Source organism: Anomaloglossus baeobatrachus, chromosome 4 (assembly GCF_048569485.1).
Source record: "Anomaloglossus baeobatrachus isolate aAnoBae1 chromosome 4, aAnoBae1.hap1, whole genome shotgun sequence".
Lineage (NCBI taxonomy): Eukaryota > Metazoa > Chordata > Amphibia > Anura > Aromobatidae > Anomaloglossus > Anomaloglossus baeobatrachus.
The window spans coordinates 9,353,909-9,370,839 of NC_134356.1; the positions used below are offsets into that span (position 1 = coordinate 9,353,909).

The window sequence follows — 16,931 nt, forward strand, 5'->3', positions numbered from 1 at the left end:
TCACATACACCCGCGGCCAGGATCAGGGGGGCCGCTGCAGTGCCAGGGACTCACATACACCCGCGGCCAGGATCAGGGGGGCCGCTGCAGTGCCGGGGACTCACATACACCCGCGGCCAGGATCAGGGGGGCCGCTGCAGTGCCGGGGACTCACATACACCCGCGGCCAGGATCAGGGGGGCCGCTGCAGTGTCGGGGACTCACATACACCCGCGGCCAGGATCAGGGGCGCCGCTGCAGTGCCAGGGACTCACATACACCCGCGACCAGGATCAGGGGGGCCGCTGCAGTGCCGGGCACTCACATACACCCGCGGCCAGGATCAGGGGGGCCGCTGCAGTGCCGGGCACTCACATACACCCGCGGCCAGGATCAGGGGCGCCGCTGCAGTGCCGGGGACTCACATACACCCGCGGCCAGGATCAGGGGGGCCGCTGCGCTGATCACAGGGGGATCCGGATTATATTCTACAGTGAAGACTGACAGCATACACTGAGGGAGGACGGCAGCTTACCTGCTCCGGCTGTAGGGGGCGCTGCCCTCGGAGCCTCCTGCAGGCGGTACCCCAGGTAGCTGAGCACCACATACTTCGTTTCACAGTGGAACCCAAAAGGCACCGAGGACACTGACGCCATGAGCGAGTCCAGAGGTATCGGGGGCCGGCAGAGCTCCTGCAAGAGGACACAGAGATCAGGACCCCCGGAGATGAGCGGCAAAAGACCCTGCAAACACCGCACCAAGGCTCCGGTCACATCCAAAGCCCCTGCAAGGCCCCCAGAAATAAACAGCAAAAACAGCACCGAGACATACACTCCAGTCACCACCAGAGCTGCAACCATAATTCTATCACATTTTATACTCCCGTCACCACCAGAGCTGCATCCATAATTCTGTTACTTGTTATACTCCAGTCAAATCCAGAGCTGCATTCATAATTCTGTCACATCTTGTACTCCCGTCACCTCCATAACTGCAACCATATTTCTGTCGCATTTTATACTCCAGTCACCTTCAAAGCTGCATCCAGAATTATTTATTGTAGCTAGGATTGGTAATGCAGCTCTGGAGGTGACTGGAGTATAAGATCTGACATAATTATGGATGCAGCTCTGGGAGGTGGCTGGAGTATAAGATCTGACATAATTATGGATGCAGCTCTGGAGGTGACTGGAGTATAAGATCTGACATAATTATGGATGCAGCTCTGGAGGTGACTGGAGTAACATGACAGAATTCTGGATGCAGCTCTGGAGGTGGCTGCAGTATAAGATGTGACAGAATTATGGGTTCAGCTCTGGAGGTGGCTGGAGTATAGGATGTGACAGGATTATGGATGCAGCTCTGGAGGTGGCTGGAGTATAAGATGTGACAGAATTATGGATGCAGCTCTGGAGGTGACTGGAGTATAAGATGTGACAGAATTATGGATGCAGCTCTAGAGGTGACTGGAGTAACATGACAATTATATATGCAGCTCTGGAGGTGAGAGGAGTATAAAATGTGACAGAATTATGGATGCAGCTCTGGAGGTGGCTGGAGTATAGGATGTGACAGGATTATGGATGCAGCTCTGGAGGTGGCTGGAGTATAAGATGTGACAGGATTATGGATGCAGCTCTGGAGGTGGCTGGAGTATAAGATGTGACAGGATTATGGATGCAGCTCTGGAGCATACGCCCTGATGTAACCCCGGACATGTGATGCACCAGGAGGCTCTGCCCTTACAAGTCTGAGCAGGATGCCCGGTGATGTGCCTTCTCTTACCGCCAGCACCTGACAGCCGGGATGTCACTGGTGTCGCTGCGCTGCCCCCAATGAGACTGGTGAGGGGGTATCACCAGAGACGGTCCCATCAGGGGTCCTGCATACAGTATGTATATATATATACCCCCGGACAGAGGTGCAGAGGACACGACCTTCAGGGCCGCCTGCAGCTGAGGTTCAGCCATTTATAGCCGGAGCACATGACTGCGCTCGGGGTGGACGGTGGCGGCTCCTCACCAGGTGCAACCTGCAGAGGCCGCGCTCATAAAACTAAAAACGTGTGACAGCGTAATGCACTGCAGCGAGGAGGAGGCGTCTGCACTCACGAGCGCCACCTCCGCTTGCTGTCAGCCAGGGACACCTCCTCCGCTTGCTGTCAGTCAGGGACACCTCCTCCGCTTGCTGTCAGTCAGGGACACCTCCTCCGCTTGCTGTCAGTCAGGGACACCTCCTCCGCTTGCTGTCAGCCAGGGACACCTCATCCGCTTGCTGTCAGCCAGGGACACCTCCTCCGCTTGCTGTCAGTCAGGGACACCTCATCCGCTTGCTGTCAGCCAGGGACACCTCATCCGCTTGCTGTCAGCCAGGGACACCTCATCCGCTTGCTGTCAGCCAGGGACACCTCCTCCGCTTGCTGTCAGCCAGGGACACCTCCTCCGCTTGCTGTCAGCCAGGGACACCTCCTCCGCTTGCTGTCAGCCAGGGACACCTCCTCCGCTTGCTGTCAGCCAGGGACACCTCCTCCGCTTGCTGTCAGCCAGGGACACCTCCTCCGCTTGCTGTCAGTCAGGGACACCTCCTCCGCTTGCTGTCAGCCAGGGACACCTCCTCCGCTTGCTGTCAGCCAGGGACACCTCCTCCGCTTGCTGTCAGCCAGGGACACCTCCTCCGCTTGCTGTCAGTCAGGGACACCTCCTCCGCTTGCTGTCAGTCAGGGACACCTCCTCCGCTTGCTGGTAGTCACTGTCACCTCCTCTGCTTGCTGTTAGTCAGGGACACCTCCTCCGCTTGCTGTCAGCCAGGGACACCTCTTCCGCTTGCTGTCAGTCAGGGACACCTCCTCCGCTTGCTGTCAGTGAGTGCCACCTCCTCTGCTTGCTGGTAGTCACTGTCACCTCCTCTGCTTGCTGTTAGCCAGGGACACCTCCGCTTGCTGTCAGCCAGGGACACCTCCTCCGCTTGCTGTCAGTGAGTGCCACCTCCTCTGCTTGCTGGTAGTCACTGTCACCTCCTCTGCTTGCTGTTAGCCAGGGACACCTCCTCCACTTGCTGTCAGTCAGGGACACCTCCTCCGCTTGCTGTCAGTGAATCGTCCTCGCTCACAACCAGGAGCTGATGATTTGTTACAATGTTTTCCAGACAAATGAATATATATTATTTCTCTTAAAGGGGCGGCGTTTATTTCAGGATGGAGTTTATCGAGGAGCGGCAGCGTTGTAAGAAGAGCACAGTCTAGAAACTGCCCCTCTAGTATCTCCTTAACCACCACGGCATCAAATGGCTGATAACAGGGAGCAACAGATAGCGGAAGACTGTCAGCGGGTGGAGCGTCCATTAAACCGTCACAACCTACGTGTGATAAGGCCATACTCCTCAGATTCAAGAGGCAGCGGTGGATGCTTCTATTGTCTGCTGGTATCAGCCACTGGAAATGTGCTGTGTAATGCTGGAGCTGGTCTATTAACCCCCGAGTGTCTGGTTACTCAGGGGGGAGGAGACGACCAAGCGTGAGAAGTTGTATCAGCCGGGCCCCGGGGATCAGCTCCAGACTGCAGGAATCACAGGGGGATTTATCTGTAATAACCGAGGCCGGCGGGAAGAATCGACATTACACACGGATCAGGAGCGGCCGGGAATGAGGATCCGACACGTCTAACATTGTCTAGGTAAAGCTGCTACTGACATGAATTTCTTACCAGATGATAGTAACAACCCATCCAATTGACACAGAAAAAGAAATCACCACAGATGTCCATAAATGATGCGTAATCATGAGACATGAGACAGGAAAAAGTATAGAACACATGAATCTGCTGGAATGGCCGAACCGATCACCAGAGCTGACTCCAAGAGACAATGCCTGGAAGGAACCAAAGCCAAGAGGTCATAGAAGGAGCCGGGGCTGCAAGAAATGAGAGTGTGTGCGGAAGAATGGGCCAAAATCCACCTGAGCAATGCAGGCGACTAGTGTCTCCATGCAGGATGTGAGGAGTGTGTGCGGAAGAATGGCCAAAATCCACCTGAGCAATGCAGGTGACTAGTGTCTCCATACAGGATGTGAGGCGTGTGGGCGGAAGAATGGGCCAAAATCCACCTGAGCAATGCAGGCGACTAGTGTCTCCATGCAGGATGTGAGGAGTGTGTGCGGAAGAATGGGCCAAAATCCACCCTGAGCAATGCAGGTGACTAGTGTCTCCATACAGGATGTGAGGAGTGTGTGCGGAAGAATGACCAAAATCACCTGAGCAATGCAGGCGACTAGTGTCTCCATACAGGAGGCGTCTGGAGCTTCATCACAACAAAGGGAGAATGTACAGTTATGGCCAAAAGTTTGAGAATGCTACAAATATTAATTTTTACAAAGTCTACTGCTTCAGTTTTTCTAATGGCAATTTGCATATACTCCAGAATGTCATAAAGAGTGATCAGTAACAGCAATTACTTTGCAAAGTCAATATTGGTAAGAAAATGAACTTTAACCCCAAAACACATTTCAGCATCATTGCATTCCTGCCTTAAAAGGAGCTGCTAACATTGTTTTAGTGATTGTTCCAGTAACACGTGTGGGTGTTGTTGAGGACAGGGCTGGCGATCAATCAGTCATGATTAAGTAAGAATGACACCACTGGACACTTTAAAAGGAGGCTGGTGCTTGGTATCATTGTTTCTCTTCAGTTAACCATGGTTATCTCTATAGAAACACGTGCAGCCATCATTGCTCTGCACAAAAATGGCCTAACAGGGAAGAGTATCGCAGCTACAAAGATTGCACCTCAGTCACCAATCTATCGCATCATCAAGACTTCAAGGAGAGAGCTTCCATTGTTGCCAAAAAGGCAGGGACCGAGTGATATTCTGCAGAAGGTGCAGGGAGTGGACTGCTGAGGACTGGGGGAAAGTCATTTTCTCAGATGAATCCTCTTTTCGATTGTTTGGGACATCTGGAAAACAGCTTATTAGGAGAAGAGGTGAGCGCTACCACCAGTCTTGTCTCATGCCAACTGTTAAGCATCCGGAAACCATTCATGTGCGGGGTTGCTTCTCAGCCAAGGAATCGCACCACTCACAGTCTGGCCTAAAAACACCACCATGAATAAAGAATGGCACCAGAATGTCCTCCAAGAGCAACTTCTCCCAACTGTCCAAGAGCAGGCGCCCAACAATGCCTTTTCCAGCATGATGAGCACCTTGCCATAAAGCAAAGGGGATCACTAAATGGCTCATGGAACAAAACAGAGATGTTGGGTCCATGGCCTGGAAACTCCCCAGATCTTAATCCCATTGAGAACTTGTGGGCAATCATCACGAGGACGGGTGGACAAACAAAAACCAACAAATTCTGGCAGAATGCAAGCATTGCCTTATGCAAGAATGGACAGCGATCAGCCAGGATTTGCTCCAGAAGATGATTGACAGCTGCCAGGGAGAATGCAGAGGTCCTGAGAAGAAGGGGCAACACTGCAAATATTCACTTGCTGCATTAACTCATTCTAACTGTCAATAGAACCTTCCGGTCTCATAATATGATTGCAATTATATTTCTGTATGTGACGTAAACATCAGACAAACACAATTAAACACCAGAAGGAACAGATCATGTGAAAATAGCATTGTGGGGTCATTCTCACAACTTTTGGCCATGACTGTAATACTTTCCCTGGGCCATTTCTCATTATTATACACAATTTCTGGACATCTGTGGTGATTTCTTTGCCTGTGTGGATTGGATGGGTTGTTACTGTCATCTGGTGAGACATTCATGTCAGAAGCAGCATTAGAAATAGTTATTCTAATTTTTTGAGAATTGGTGACGCGGTCAATATTAATGTCACCTGCTGTATGTATGTGTGTAATATATATATATATATTATACATATACATACATATATACATATACATACATATATATATATATATATATATAATATATATATATATATATAATATATATACACACACACACACATTCTGCTCCATTCTCTCTATATATATATGTATTGTTGGGGCATCTATTACATCCCAGCAGCAGCAGCACATCTACAATGCATTAAATTACACTCTAGCAGTTTATCAGCACCAGGATTATACCCAAGTGACCCCCCCCCCCCCCCCCATTCTATCGTGTGCTACGCCCTCCGGTGATTTCCCCCCCCCCCCATTCTATCTGTGCTACGCCCCGGTGAACCCCCCCCCCCCCATATTCTATCTGTGCTACGCCCCGGTGATCCCCCCCCCCCCATATTCTATCTGTGCTCACGCCCCAGGTGATCCCCCCCCCCCCATATTCTATCTGTGCTACGCCCCGGTGATCCCCCCCCATTCTGTCTGTACTACACCCCAGTGATCCCCCCCCATTCTGTCTGTACTACACCCCAGTGATCCCCCCCCATTCTGTCTGTACTACACCCCAGTGATCCCCCCCCATTCTGTCTGTACTACACCCCAGGATCCCCCTCCATTCTGTCTGTACTACACCCCAGTGATCCCCCCCCATTCTGTCTGTACTACACCCAGTGATCCCCCCCCATTCTGTCTGTACTACACCCCAGTGATCCCCCCCCATTCTGTCTGTACTACACCCCAGTGATCCCCCCCCATTCTGTCTGTACTACACCCAGTGATCCCCCCCATTCTGTCTGTACTACGCCCCAGTGATCCCCCCCCATTCTGTCTGTACTACGCCCCAGTGATCCCCCCCCCATTCTGTCTGTACTACGCCCCAGTGATCCCCCCCCATTCTGTCTGTACTACGCCCCAGTGATCCCCCCCCCCCCATTCTGTCTGTACTACGCCCCGGTGATCCCCCCATTCTGTCTGTGCTACGCCCCAGTGATGCCCCCCATTCTGTCTGTACTACGCCCAGTGATGAGCAAATCTTGTTTCCTAACTGCAGAGAGGAGCCACCTCTGTAATATGGGGGATGGCGGCTGGGTATATATTATACACTTATAGCAGGGCCTCGGGGCGCTGCGTTTATACCTGTAGGTCAGTAAGTGATGGCCGCGCTCGGTGATTATAGACACGATCTGGCACCAGTGTGGGGCAGCACATGGCACGTACCGGGCATCCTGTGCCCACACCGAGCAGCCGCAGATTATAGGGCTATTACAGTGCTGCACCCACCATATAATGCACAGCAGGGGGCACATACAGAGGGGGCTCTGACCTCCCACTAAGGGCAGATTAGTCAGCAGAGGGAGGTCACTGTGGTTTTGAGAGATTCCCTGCCCCACCACCAGAGGGCGCTGTGCAGTAATCACTGGGGCAGATATTATGGGGGCGCAGTCAGCTGTCATTCCTTTCTTCCCCAGCAGAGGGCGCTGTGCAGACATCACTGGGGCAGATATTATGGGGAGCAGTCAGCCTGTCATTCCCGGCTTCCCCACCAGAGGGCGCTGTGCAGACGTCACTGGGGCAGATATTATGGGGAGCAGTCAGCCTGTCATCCCGGCTTCCCCAGCAGAGGGCGCTGTGCAGATGTCACTGGGGCAGATATTATGGGGCAGCAGTCAGCCTGTCATTCCCGGCTTCTCCACCAGAGGGCGCTGTGCAGACGTCACTGGGGCAGATATTATGGGGAGCAGTCAGCCTGTCATCCTTTCTTCCCCACCAGAGGGCGCTGTGCAGACGTCACTGGGGCAGATATTATGGGAGCAGTCAGCCTGTCATTCCCGGCTTCTCCACCAGAGGGCGCTGTGCAGTCATCACTGGGGCAGATATTATGGGGCAGCAGTCAGCCTGTCATTCCCGGCTTCCCAAGCAGAGGGCGCTGTGCAGTCATCACTGGGGCAGATATTATGGGGAGCAGTCAGCCTGTCATTCCTTTCTTCCCCACCAGAGGGCGCTGTGCAGACGTCACTGGGGCAGATATTATGGGGAGCAGTCAGCCTGTCATTCCCGGCTTCCCAAGCAGAGGGCGCTGTGCAGATGTCACTGGGGCAGATATTATGGGGCAGCAGTCAGCCTGTCATTCCTTTCTTCCCCACCAGAGGGCGCTGTGCAGACGTCACTGGGGCAGATATTATGGGGGCGCAGTCAGCCTGTCATTCCCGGCTTCCCAGCAGAGGGCGCTGTGCAGATGTCACTGGGGCAGATATTATGGGGGCGCAGTCAGCCTGTCATTCCCCGGCTTCCCCAGCAGAGGGCGCTGTGCAGATGTCACTGGGGCAGATATTATGGGGAGCAGTCAGCCTGTCATTCCCGGCTTCCCCAGCAGAGGGCGCTGTGCAGATGTCACTGGGGCAGATATTATGGGGCAGCAGTCAGCCTGTCATTCCCGGCTTCCCCAGCAGAGGGCGCTGTGCAGATGTCACTGGGGCAGATATTATGGGGCAGCAGTCAGCCTGTCATTCCCGGCTTCCCCAGCAGAGGGCAGCAGTCAGTACTGCGCACGCGCAGAGTGATCTTACAGCCCAGAACGGTCCTCCCCGGAGCCGCCGGTCGGTACAACACGAGGAAAACACCATAAAGCGGGACAATTGTTGTCCTGGCGCCCCCCGCGGACTGAGCCCCCTCCGCAGCGCCGGGGCGGACCCGTCCCCCGGGCCCCGCGCCGCTCACCTCTGGCCGCAGCTCCACACACTGGTCCCTCCAGTCCCCGGCTCCCGTTCTACACAGGAGCCGCAGCCATGATGGAGGGCGGAGCTCTCCGAGGCGACGTGCAAGGCGTGACGTGAGGGGGCTGCACTGCAAGGACACGCCCACTCCTGCCAACAACTAACCAATCGCACACAGCAGTAAACAGAGTGGGTGTGGCAAAAAATAAACGATACTAATGAAGATGGGGCGGTGCTGAAATCCAAAATGAGGCTTGACACGCGGAAACACGCCCACTAGGGGGAGGGAGGCGTGTTCTGTGACGTCACCGCAGCTGGGCTGGTCTGTTAAAGGGGACACTGCGTCCTCTGACTCTGAGTCACCTCTGGCTGTCGGTCACGATCTGTGCGGGGCTTAGGCCACTGGCTGTGACTGTCCCTCATGCTTTACACTGCAGTCACTGCTCTTTCTGGGAGGAGCTTTCATCACTGACCTTATCTCAGTTGCATCTGTTTGTGGTGTAAAGTTTAGCCCCTTTTTCTTGCTTTACACTGCAGCTTTGCTCACAGTGTCTGCCCCCCACAGACAAAGGTTATGGATGTATATGGGGCTCCTCCTATAAGGACAGAGGTGATAGATGTATATGGGGCTCCTCCTATAAGGACAGAGGTGATAGATGTATATGGGGCTCCTCCTATAAGGACAGGGGTGATAGATGTATATGGGGCTCCTCCTATAAGGACAGAGGTGATAGATGTATATGGGGCTCCTCCTCCTATAAGGACAGGGGTGATGGATGTATATGGGGCTCCTCATATAAGGACAGAGGTGATAGATTGTATATGGGGCTCCTCTATAAGGACAGGGGTGATAGATGTATATGGGGCTCCTCTATAAGACAGAGGTGATAGATGTATATGGGGCTCCTCCTATAAGACAGAGGTGATAGATGTATATGGGGCTCCTCCTATAAGGACAGAGGTGATAGATGTATATGGGGCTCCTCCTATAAGGACAGAGGTGATAGATGTATATGGGGCTCCTCCTATAAGGACAGGGGTGATAGATGTATACTGGGGCTCCTCCTATAAGGACAGAGGTGATAGATGTATATGGGGCTCCTCCTATAAGGACAGAGGTGATGGATGTATATGGGGCTCCTCCTATAAGGACAGAGGTGATATATGTATATGGGGCTCCTCCTATAAGGACAGAGGTGATGGATGTATATTGGGGCTCCTCCTATAAGGACAGAGGTGATAGATGTATATGGGGTTCCTCCTATAAGGACAGGGGTGATAGATGTTATCGGGCTCCTCCTATAAGGACAGGGTGATAGATGTATATGGGGCTCCTCCTATAAGGACAGGGGTGATAGATGTATATGGAGCTCCTCTATAAGGACAGGGGTGATAGATGTATATGGGGCTCCTCCTATAAGGACAGGGGTGATAGATCGTATATGGGGCTCCTCTATAAGGACAGAGGTGATAGATGTATATGGGGCTCCTCCTCCTATAAGGACAGGGGTGATGGATGTATATGGGGCTCCTCCTATAAGGACAGGGTGATGGATGTATATGGGGCTCCTCCTATAAGGACAGGGGTGATGGATGTATATGGGGCTCCTCCTATAAGGACAGAGGTGATATATGTATATGGGCTCCTCCTATAAGGACAGGGTGATAGATGTATATGGGGCTCCTCCTATAAGACAGAGGTGATAGATGTATATGGGGCTCCTCCTATAAGGACAGGGGTGATAGATGTATATGGGGCTCCTCCTATAAGGACAGAGGTGATAGATGTATATGGGCTCCTCCTATAAGGACAGGGGTGATAGATGTATATGGGGCTCCTCCTATAAGGACAGGGGTGATAGATGTATATGGGCTCCTCCTATAAGGACAGAGGTGATAGATGTATATGGAGCTCCTCCTATAAGGACAGAGGTGATAGATGTATATGGGGCTCCTCCTATACGGACAGAGGTGATAGATGTATATGGGGCTCCTCCTCCTATAAGGACAGAGGTGATAGATGTATATGGGGCTCCTCCTATAAGGACAGGGGTGATAGATGTATAGTGGAGCTCCTCCTATAAGGACAGGGGTGATAAATGTATATGGGGCTCCTCCTCTATAAGGACAGAGGTGATAGATGTATATGGGGCTCCTCCTATAAGGACAGAGGTGATAGATGTATATGGGGCTCCTCCTCCTATAAGGACAGAGGTGATAGATGTATATGGGGCTCCTCCTATAAGGACAGGGTGATAGATGTATATGGGGCTCCTCCTCCTATAAGGACAGGGGTGATGGATGTTATATGGGGCTCCTCCTATAAGGACAGAGGTGATAGATGTATATGGGCTCCTCCTATAAGGACAGAGGTGATAGATGTATATGGGGCTCCTCCTATAAGGACAGAGGTGATCGATGTATATGGGGCTCCTCCTATAAGGACAGAGGTGATGGATGTATATGGGGCTCCTCCTATAAGGACAGAGGTGATAGATGTATATGGGCTCCTCCTATAATGGACAGAGGTGATAGATGTATATGGGGCTCCTCCTATAAGGACATGAGGTGATGGATGTATATGGGGCTCCTCCTATAAGGACAGAGGTGATAGATGTATATGGGGCTCCTCCTCCTATAAGGACAGGGGTGATAGATGTATATGGGTCTCCTCCTCCTATAAGGACAGAGGTGATAGATGTATATGGGCTCCTCCTATAAGGACAGAGGTGATAGATGTATATGGGGCTCCTCCTCCTATAAGGACAGAGGTGATAGATGTATATGGGGCTCCTCCTATAAGGACAGGGGTGATAGATGTATATGGGGCTCCTCTCCTATAAGGACAGGGTGATGGATGTATATGGGGCTCTTCATATACGGACAGAGGTGATAGATGTATATGGGGCTCCTCTATAAGGACAGAGGTGATAGATGTATATGGGGCTCCTCCTATAAGGACAGAGGTGATAGATGTATATGGGGCTCCTCCTATAAGGACAGAGGTGATGGATGTATATGGGGCTCCTCCTATAAGGACAGAGGTGATAGATGTATATGGGGCTCCTCCTATAAGGACAGAGGTGATAGATGTATATGGGGCTCCTCCTATAAGGACAGAGGTGATTGGATGTATATGGGGCTCCTCCTATAAGGACAGAGGTGATAGATGTATATGGGGCTCCTCCTATAAGGACAGAGGTGATAGATGTATATGGGGCTCCTCCTATAAGGACAGAGGTGTATAGATGTATATGGGGCTCCTCCTATAAGGACAGAGGTGATAGATGTATATGGGGCTCCTCCTATAAGGACAGAGGTGATGGATGTATATGGGGCTCCTCCTATAAGGACAGAGGTGATAGATGTATATGGGGGCTCCTCCTATAAGGACAGAGGTGATAGATGTATATGGGGCTCCTCCTATAAGGACAGAGGTGATGGATGTATATGGGGCTCCTCCTATAAGGACAGGGGTGATAGATGTATATGGGGCTCCTCCTATAAGGACAGAGGTGATAGATGTATATGGGGCTCCTCTATAAGGACAGGGGTGATAGATGTATATGGGGCTCATCCTATAAGGACAGGGTGATAGATGTTATGGGGCTCCTCCTATAAGGACAGAGGTGATAGATGTATATGGGGCTCCTCCTATAAGGACAGAGGTGATAGATGTATATGGGGCTCCTCCTATAAGGACAGGGGTGATAGATGTATATGGAGCTCCTCCTATAAGGACAGGGTGATAGATGTATATGGGGCTCCTCCTCCTTAAGGACAGAGGTGATAGATGTATATGGGGGCTCCTCCTATAAGGACAGAGGTGATAGATGTATATGGGCTCCTCTCCTATAAGGACAGAGGTGATAGATGTATATGGGGCTCCTCCTATAAGGACAGGGGTGATAGATGTATATGGGGCTCCTCCTCCTATAAGGACAGGGGTGATGATGTATATGGGGCTCTCATATAAGGACAGAGGTGATAGATGTATATGGGGCTCCTCCTATAAGGACAGAGGTGATAGATGTATATGGGGCTCCTCCTATAAGGACAGAGGTGATAGATGTATATGGGGGCTCCTCCTATAAGGACAGAGGTTGATCGGATGTATATGGGGCTCCTCCTATAGAGGACAGAGGTGATAGATGTATATGGGGCTCCTCCTATAAGGACAGAGGTGATAGATTGTATATGGGGCTCCTCCCTATAAGGACAGAGGTGATGGATGTATATGGGGCTCCTCCTATAAGGACAGAGGTGATAGATGTATATGGGGCTCCTCCTATAAGGACAGAGGTGATAGATGTATATGGGGCTCCTCCTATAAGGACAGAGGTGATAGATGTATATGGGGCTCCTCCTATAAGGACAGAGGTGATAGATGTATATGGGGCTCCTCCTATAAGGACAGAGGTGATGGATGTATATGGGGCTCCTCCTATAAGGACAGAGGTGATAGATGTATATGGGGCTCCTCCTATAAGGACAGAGGTGATAGATGTATATGGGGCTCCTCCTATTAAGGACAGAGGTGATGGATGTATATGGGGCTCCTCCTATAAGGACAGGGGTGATAGATGTATATGGGGCTCCTCCTATAAGGACAGAGGTGATAGATGTATATGTGGCTCCTCCTATAAGGACAGGGGTGATAGATGTATATGGGGGCTCCTCCTATAAGGACAGGGGTGATAGATGTATATGGGGCTCCTCCTATAAGGACAGAGGTGATAGATGTATATGGGGCTCCTCCTATAAGGACAGAGGTGATAGATGTATTATGGGGCTCCTCCTATAAGGACAGGGGTGATAGATGTATATGGAGCTCCTCCTATAAGGACAGGGGTGATAGATGTATATGGGGCTCCTCCTCCTATAAGGACAGAGGTGATAGATGTATATGGGGCTCCTCCTATAAGGACAGAGGTGATAGATGTATATGGGGCTCCTCTCCTATAAGGACAGAGGTGATAGATGTATATGGGGCTCCTCCTATAAGGACAGGGGTGATAGATGTATATGGGGCTCCTCCTCTATAAGGACAGGGGTGATAGATGTATATGGGGCTCCTCCTCCTATAAGGACAGGGGTGATAGTTGTATATGGGGCTCCTATAAGGACAGAGGTGATAGATGTATATGGGGTTCCTCCTATAAGGACAGAGGTGATAGATGTATATGGGGCTCCTCCTATAAGGACAGAGGTGATAGATGTATATGGGGCTCCTCCTATAAGACAGGGGTGATAGATGTATATGGAGCTCCTCCTATAAGGACAGGGGTGATAGATGTATATGGGGCTCCTCCTCCTATAAGGACAGAGGTGATAGATGTATATGGGGCTCCTCCTATAAGGACAGAGGTGATAGATGTATATGGGGCTCCTCCTCCTATAAGGACAGAGGTGATAGATGTATATGGGGCTCCTCCTATAAGGACAGGGGTGATAGATGTATATGGGGCTCCTCCTCCTATAAGGACAGGGGTGATGGATGTATATGGGGCTCCTCATATAAGGACAGAGGTGATAGATGTATATGGGACTCCTCCTATAAGGACAGAGGTGATAGATGTATATGGGGCTCCTCCTATAAGGACAGAGGTGATAGATGTATATGGGCTCCTCCTATAAGGACAGAGGGTGATATATGTATATGGGGCTCCTCCTATAAAGACAGAGGTGATAGATGTATATGGGGCTCCTCCTATAGGGACAGGGGTGATGGATGTATAATGGGGCTCCTCTATAAGGACAGAGGTGATAGATGTATATGGGGCTCCTCCTATAAGGACAGAGGTGATAGATGTATATGGGGCTCCTCCTATAAGGACAGAGGTGATAGATGTATACTGGGCTCCTCCTATAAGGACAGAGATGATAGATGTATATGGAGCTCCTCCTATAAGGACAGAGGTGATAGATGTATATGGGGCTCCTCCTATAAGGACAGAGGTGATGGATGTATATGGGGCTCCTCCTATAAGGACAGGGGTGATAGATTTATATGGGCTCCTCCTATAAGGACAGAGGTGATAGATGTATATGTGGCTCCTCCTATAAGGACAGGGGTGATAGATGTATATGGGGCTCCTCCTATAAGGACAGGGGTGATAGATGTATATGGGGCTCCTCCTATAAGGACAGAGGTGATAGATGTATATGGGGCTCCTCCTATAAGGACAGAGGTGATAGATGTATATGGGGCTCCTCCTATAAGGACAGGGTGATAGATGTATATGGAGCTCCTCCTATAAGGACAGGGGTGATAGATGTATATGGGGCTCCTCCTCCTATAAGGACAGAGGTGATAGATGTATATGGGGCTCCTCCTATAAGGACAGAGGTGATAGATGTATATGGGGCTCCTCCTCCTATAAGGACAGAGGTGATAGATGTATATGGGGCTCCTCCTATAAGGACAGGGGTGATAGATGTATATGGGGCTCCTCCTCCTATAAGGACAGGGGTGATAGATGTATATGGGAGCTCCTCCTCCTTAAGGACAGGGGTGATAGATGTATATGGGGTCTCCTATAAGGACAGAGGTGATAGATGTATATGGGGTTCCTCCTATAAGGACAGAGGTGATAGATGTATATGGGGCTCCTCCTATAAGGACAGAGGTGATAGATGTATATGGGGCTCCTCCTATAAGGACAGGGGTGATAGATGTATATGGAGCTCCTCCTATAAGGACAGGGTGATAGATGTATATGGGGCTCCTCCTCCTATAAGGACAGAGGTGATAGATGTATATGGGGCTCTCCTATAAGGACAGAGGTGATAGATGTATATGGGGCTCCTCCTCCTATAAGGACAGAGGTGATAGATGTATAATGGGGCTCCTCCTCCTATAAGGACAGAGGTGATAGATGTATATGGGGCTCCTCCTATAAGGACAGGGTGATAGATGTATATGGGGCTCCTCCTCCTATAAGGACAGGGGTGATGGATGTATATGGGGCTCCTCATATAAGGACAGAGGTGATAGATGTATATGGGGCTCCTCCTATAAGGACAGAGGTGATAGATGTATATGGGGCTCCTCCTATAAGGACAGAGGTGATAGATGTATATGGGGCTCCTCCTATAAGGACAGGGGTGATAGATGTATATGGGCTCCTCCTCCTATAAGGACAGAGGTGATAGATGTATATGGGGCTCCTCCTCCTATAAGGACAGAGGTGATAGATGTATATGGGGCTCCTCCTATAAGGACAGGGGTGATAGATGTATATGGGGCTCCTCCTCCTATAAGGACAGGGGTGATGGATGTATATGGGGCTCCTCCTATAAGGACAGAGGTGATAGATGTATATGGGGCTCCTCATATAAGGACAGGGGTGATAGATGTATATGGGGCTCCTCCTCCTATAAGGACAGAGGTGATAGATGTATATGGGGCTCCTCTCCTATAAGGACAGAGGTGATAGATGTATATGGGGCTCCTCCTATAAGGACAGGGGTGATAGATGTATATGGGGCTCCTCCTCCTATAAGGACAGGGTGATGGATGTATATGGGGCTCCTCATATAAGGACAGAGGTGATAGATGTATATGGGGCTCCTCCTATAAGGACAGAGGTGATAGATGTATATGGGGCTCCTCCTATAAGGACAGAGGTGATAGATGTATATGGGGCTCCTCCTATAAGGACAGAGGGTGATAGATGTATATGGGGCTCTCCTATAAAGACAGAGGTGATAGATGTATATGGGGCTCCTCCTATAAGACAGGGTGATGGATGTATATGGGGCTCCTCCTATAAGGACAGAGGTGATAGATGTATATGGGGCTCCTCCTATAAGGACAGAGGTGATAGATGTATATGGGGCTCCTCCTATAAGGACAGAGGTGATAGATGTATATGGGGCTCCTCCTATAAGGACAGAGGTGATAGATGTATATGGGGCTCCTCCTATAAGGACAGAGGTGATGGATGTATATGGGGCTCCTCCTATAAGGACAGAGGTGATAGATGTATATGGGGCTCCTCCTATAAGGACAGAGGTGATAGATGTATATGGGGCTCCTCCTATAAGGACAGAGGTGATAGATGTATATGGGGCTCCTCCTATAAGGACAGAGGTGATAGATGTATATGGGGCTCCTCCTATAAGGACAGAGGTGATAGATGTATATGGGGCTCCTCTATAAGGACAGGGGTGATAGATGTATATGGGGCTCCTCCTCCTATAAGGACAGAGGTGATAGATGTATATGGGGCTCCTCTATAAAGGACAGAGGTGATAGATGTATATGGGGCTCCTCCTATAAGGACAGAGGTGATAGATGTATATGGGGCTCCTCCTATAAGGACAGAGGTGATAGATGTATATGGGGCTCCTCCTATAAGGACAGGGGTGATAGATGTATATGGGGCT

The 16,931-nt window shown here is 50.6% G+C and overlaps 1 protein-coding gene across 1 annotated transcript in view; it reads right to left on the bottom strand.

The window, feature by feature from the left end:
• The window catches only part of BCL2L13 (BCL2 like 13), a 48,477-nt gene extending 39,824 nt beyond the window's left edge, over window positions 1-8,653 (bottom strand). The window contains exons 1-2 of the mRNA XM_075343586.1: window positions 8,545-8,653; window positions 515-671 (exon numbers count right to left, since the gene is read on the bottom strand). Of these exons, the coding sequence (XP_075199701.1) occupies window positions 515-635 (121 nt within the window). The 5' untranslated portion in view covers window positions 636-671; window positions 8,545-8,653. The remainder of the gene's footprint in view (window positions 1-514; window positions 672-8,544) is intronic.
• Window positions 8,654-16,931: the final 8,278 nt, after the last annotated feature.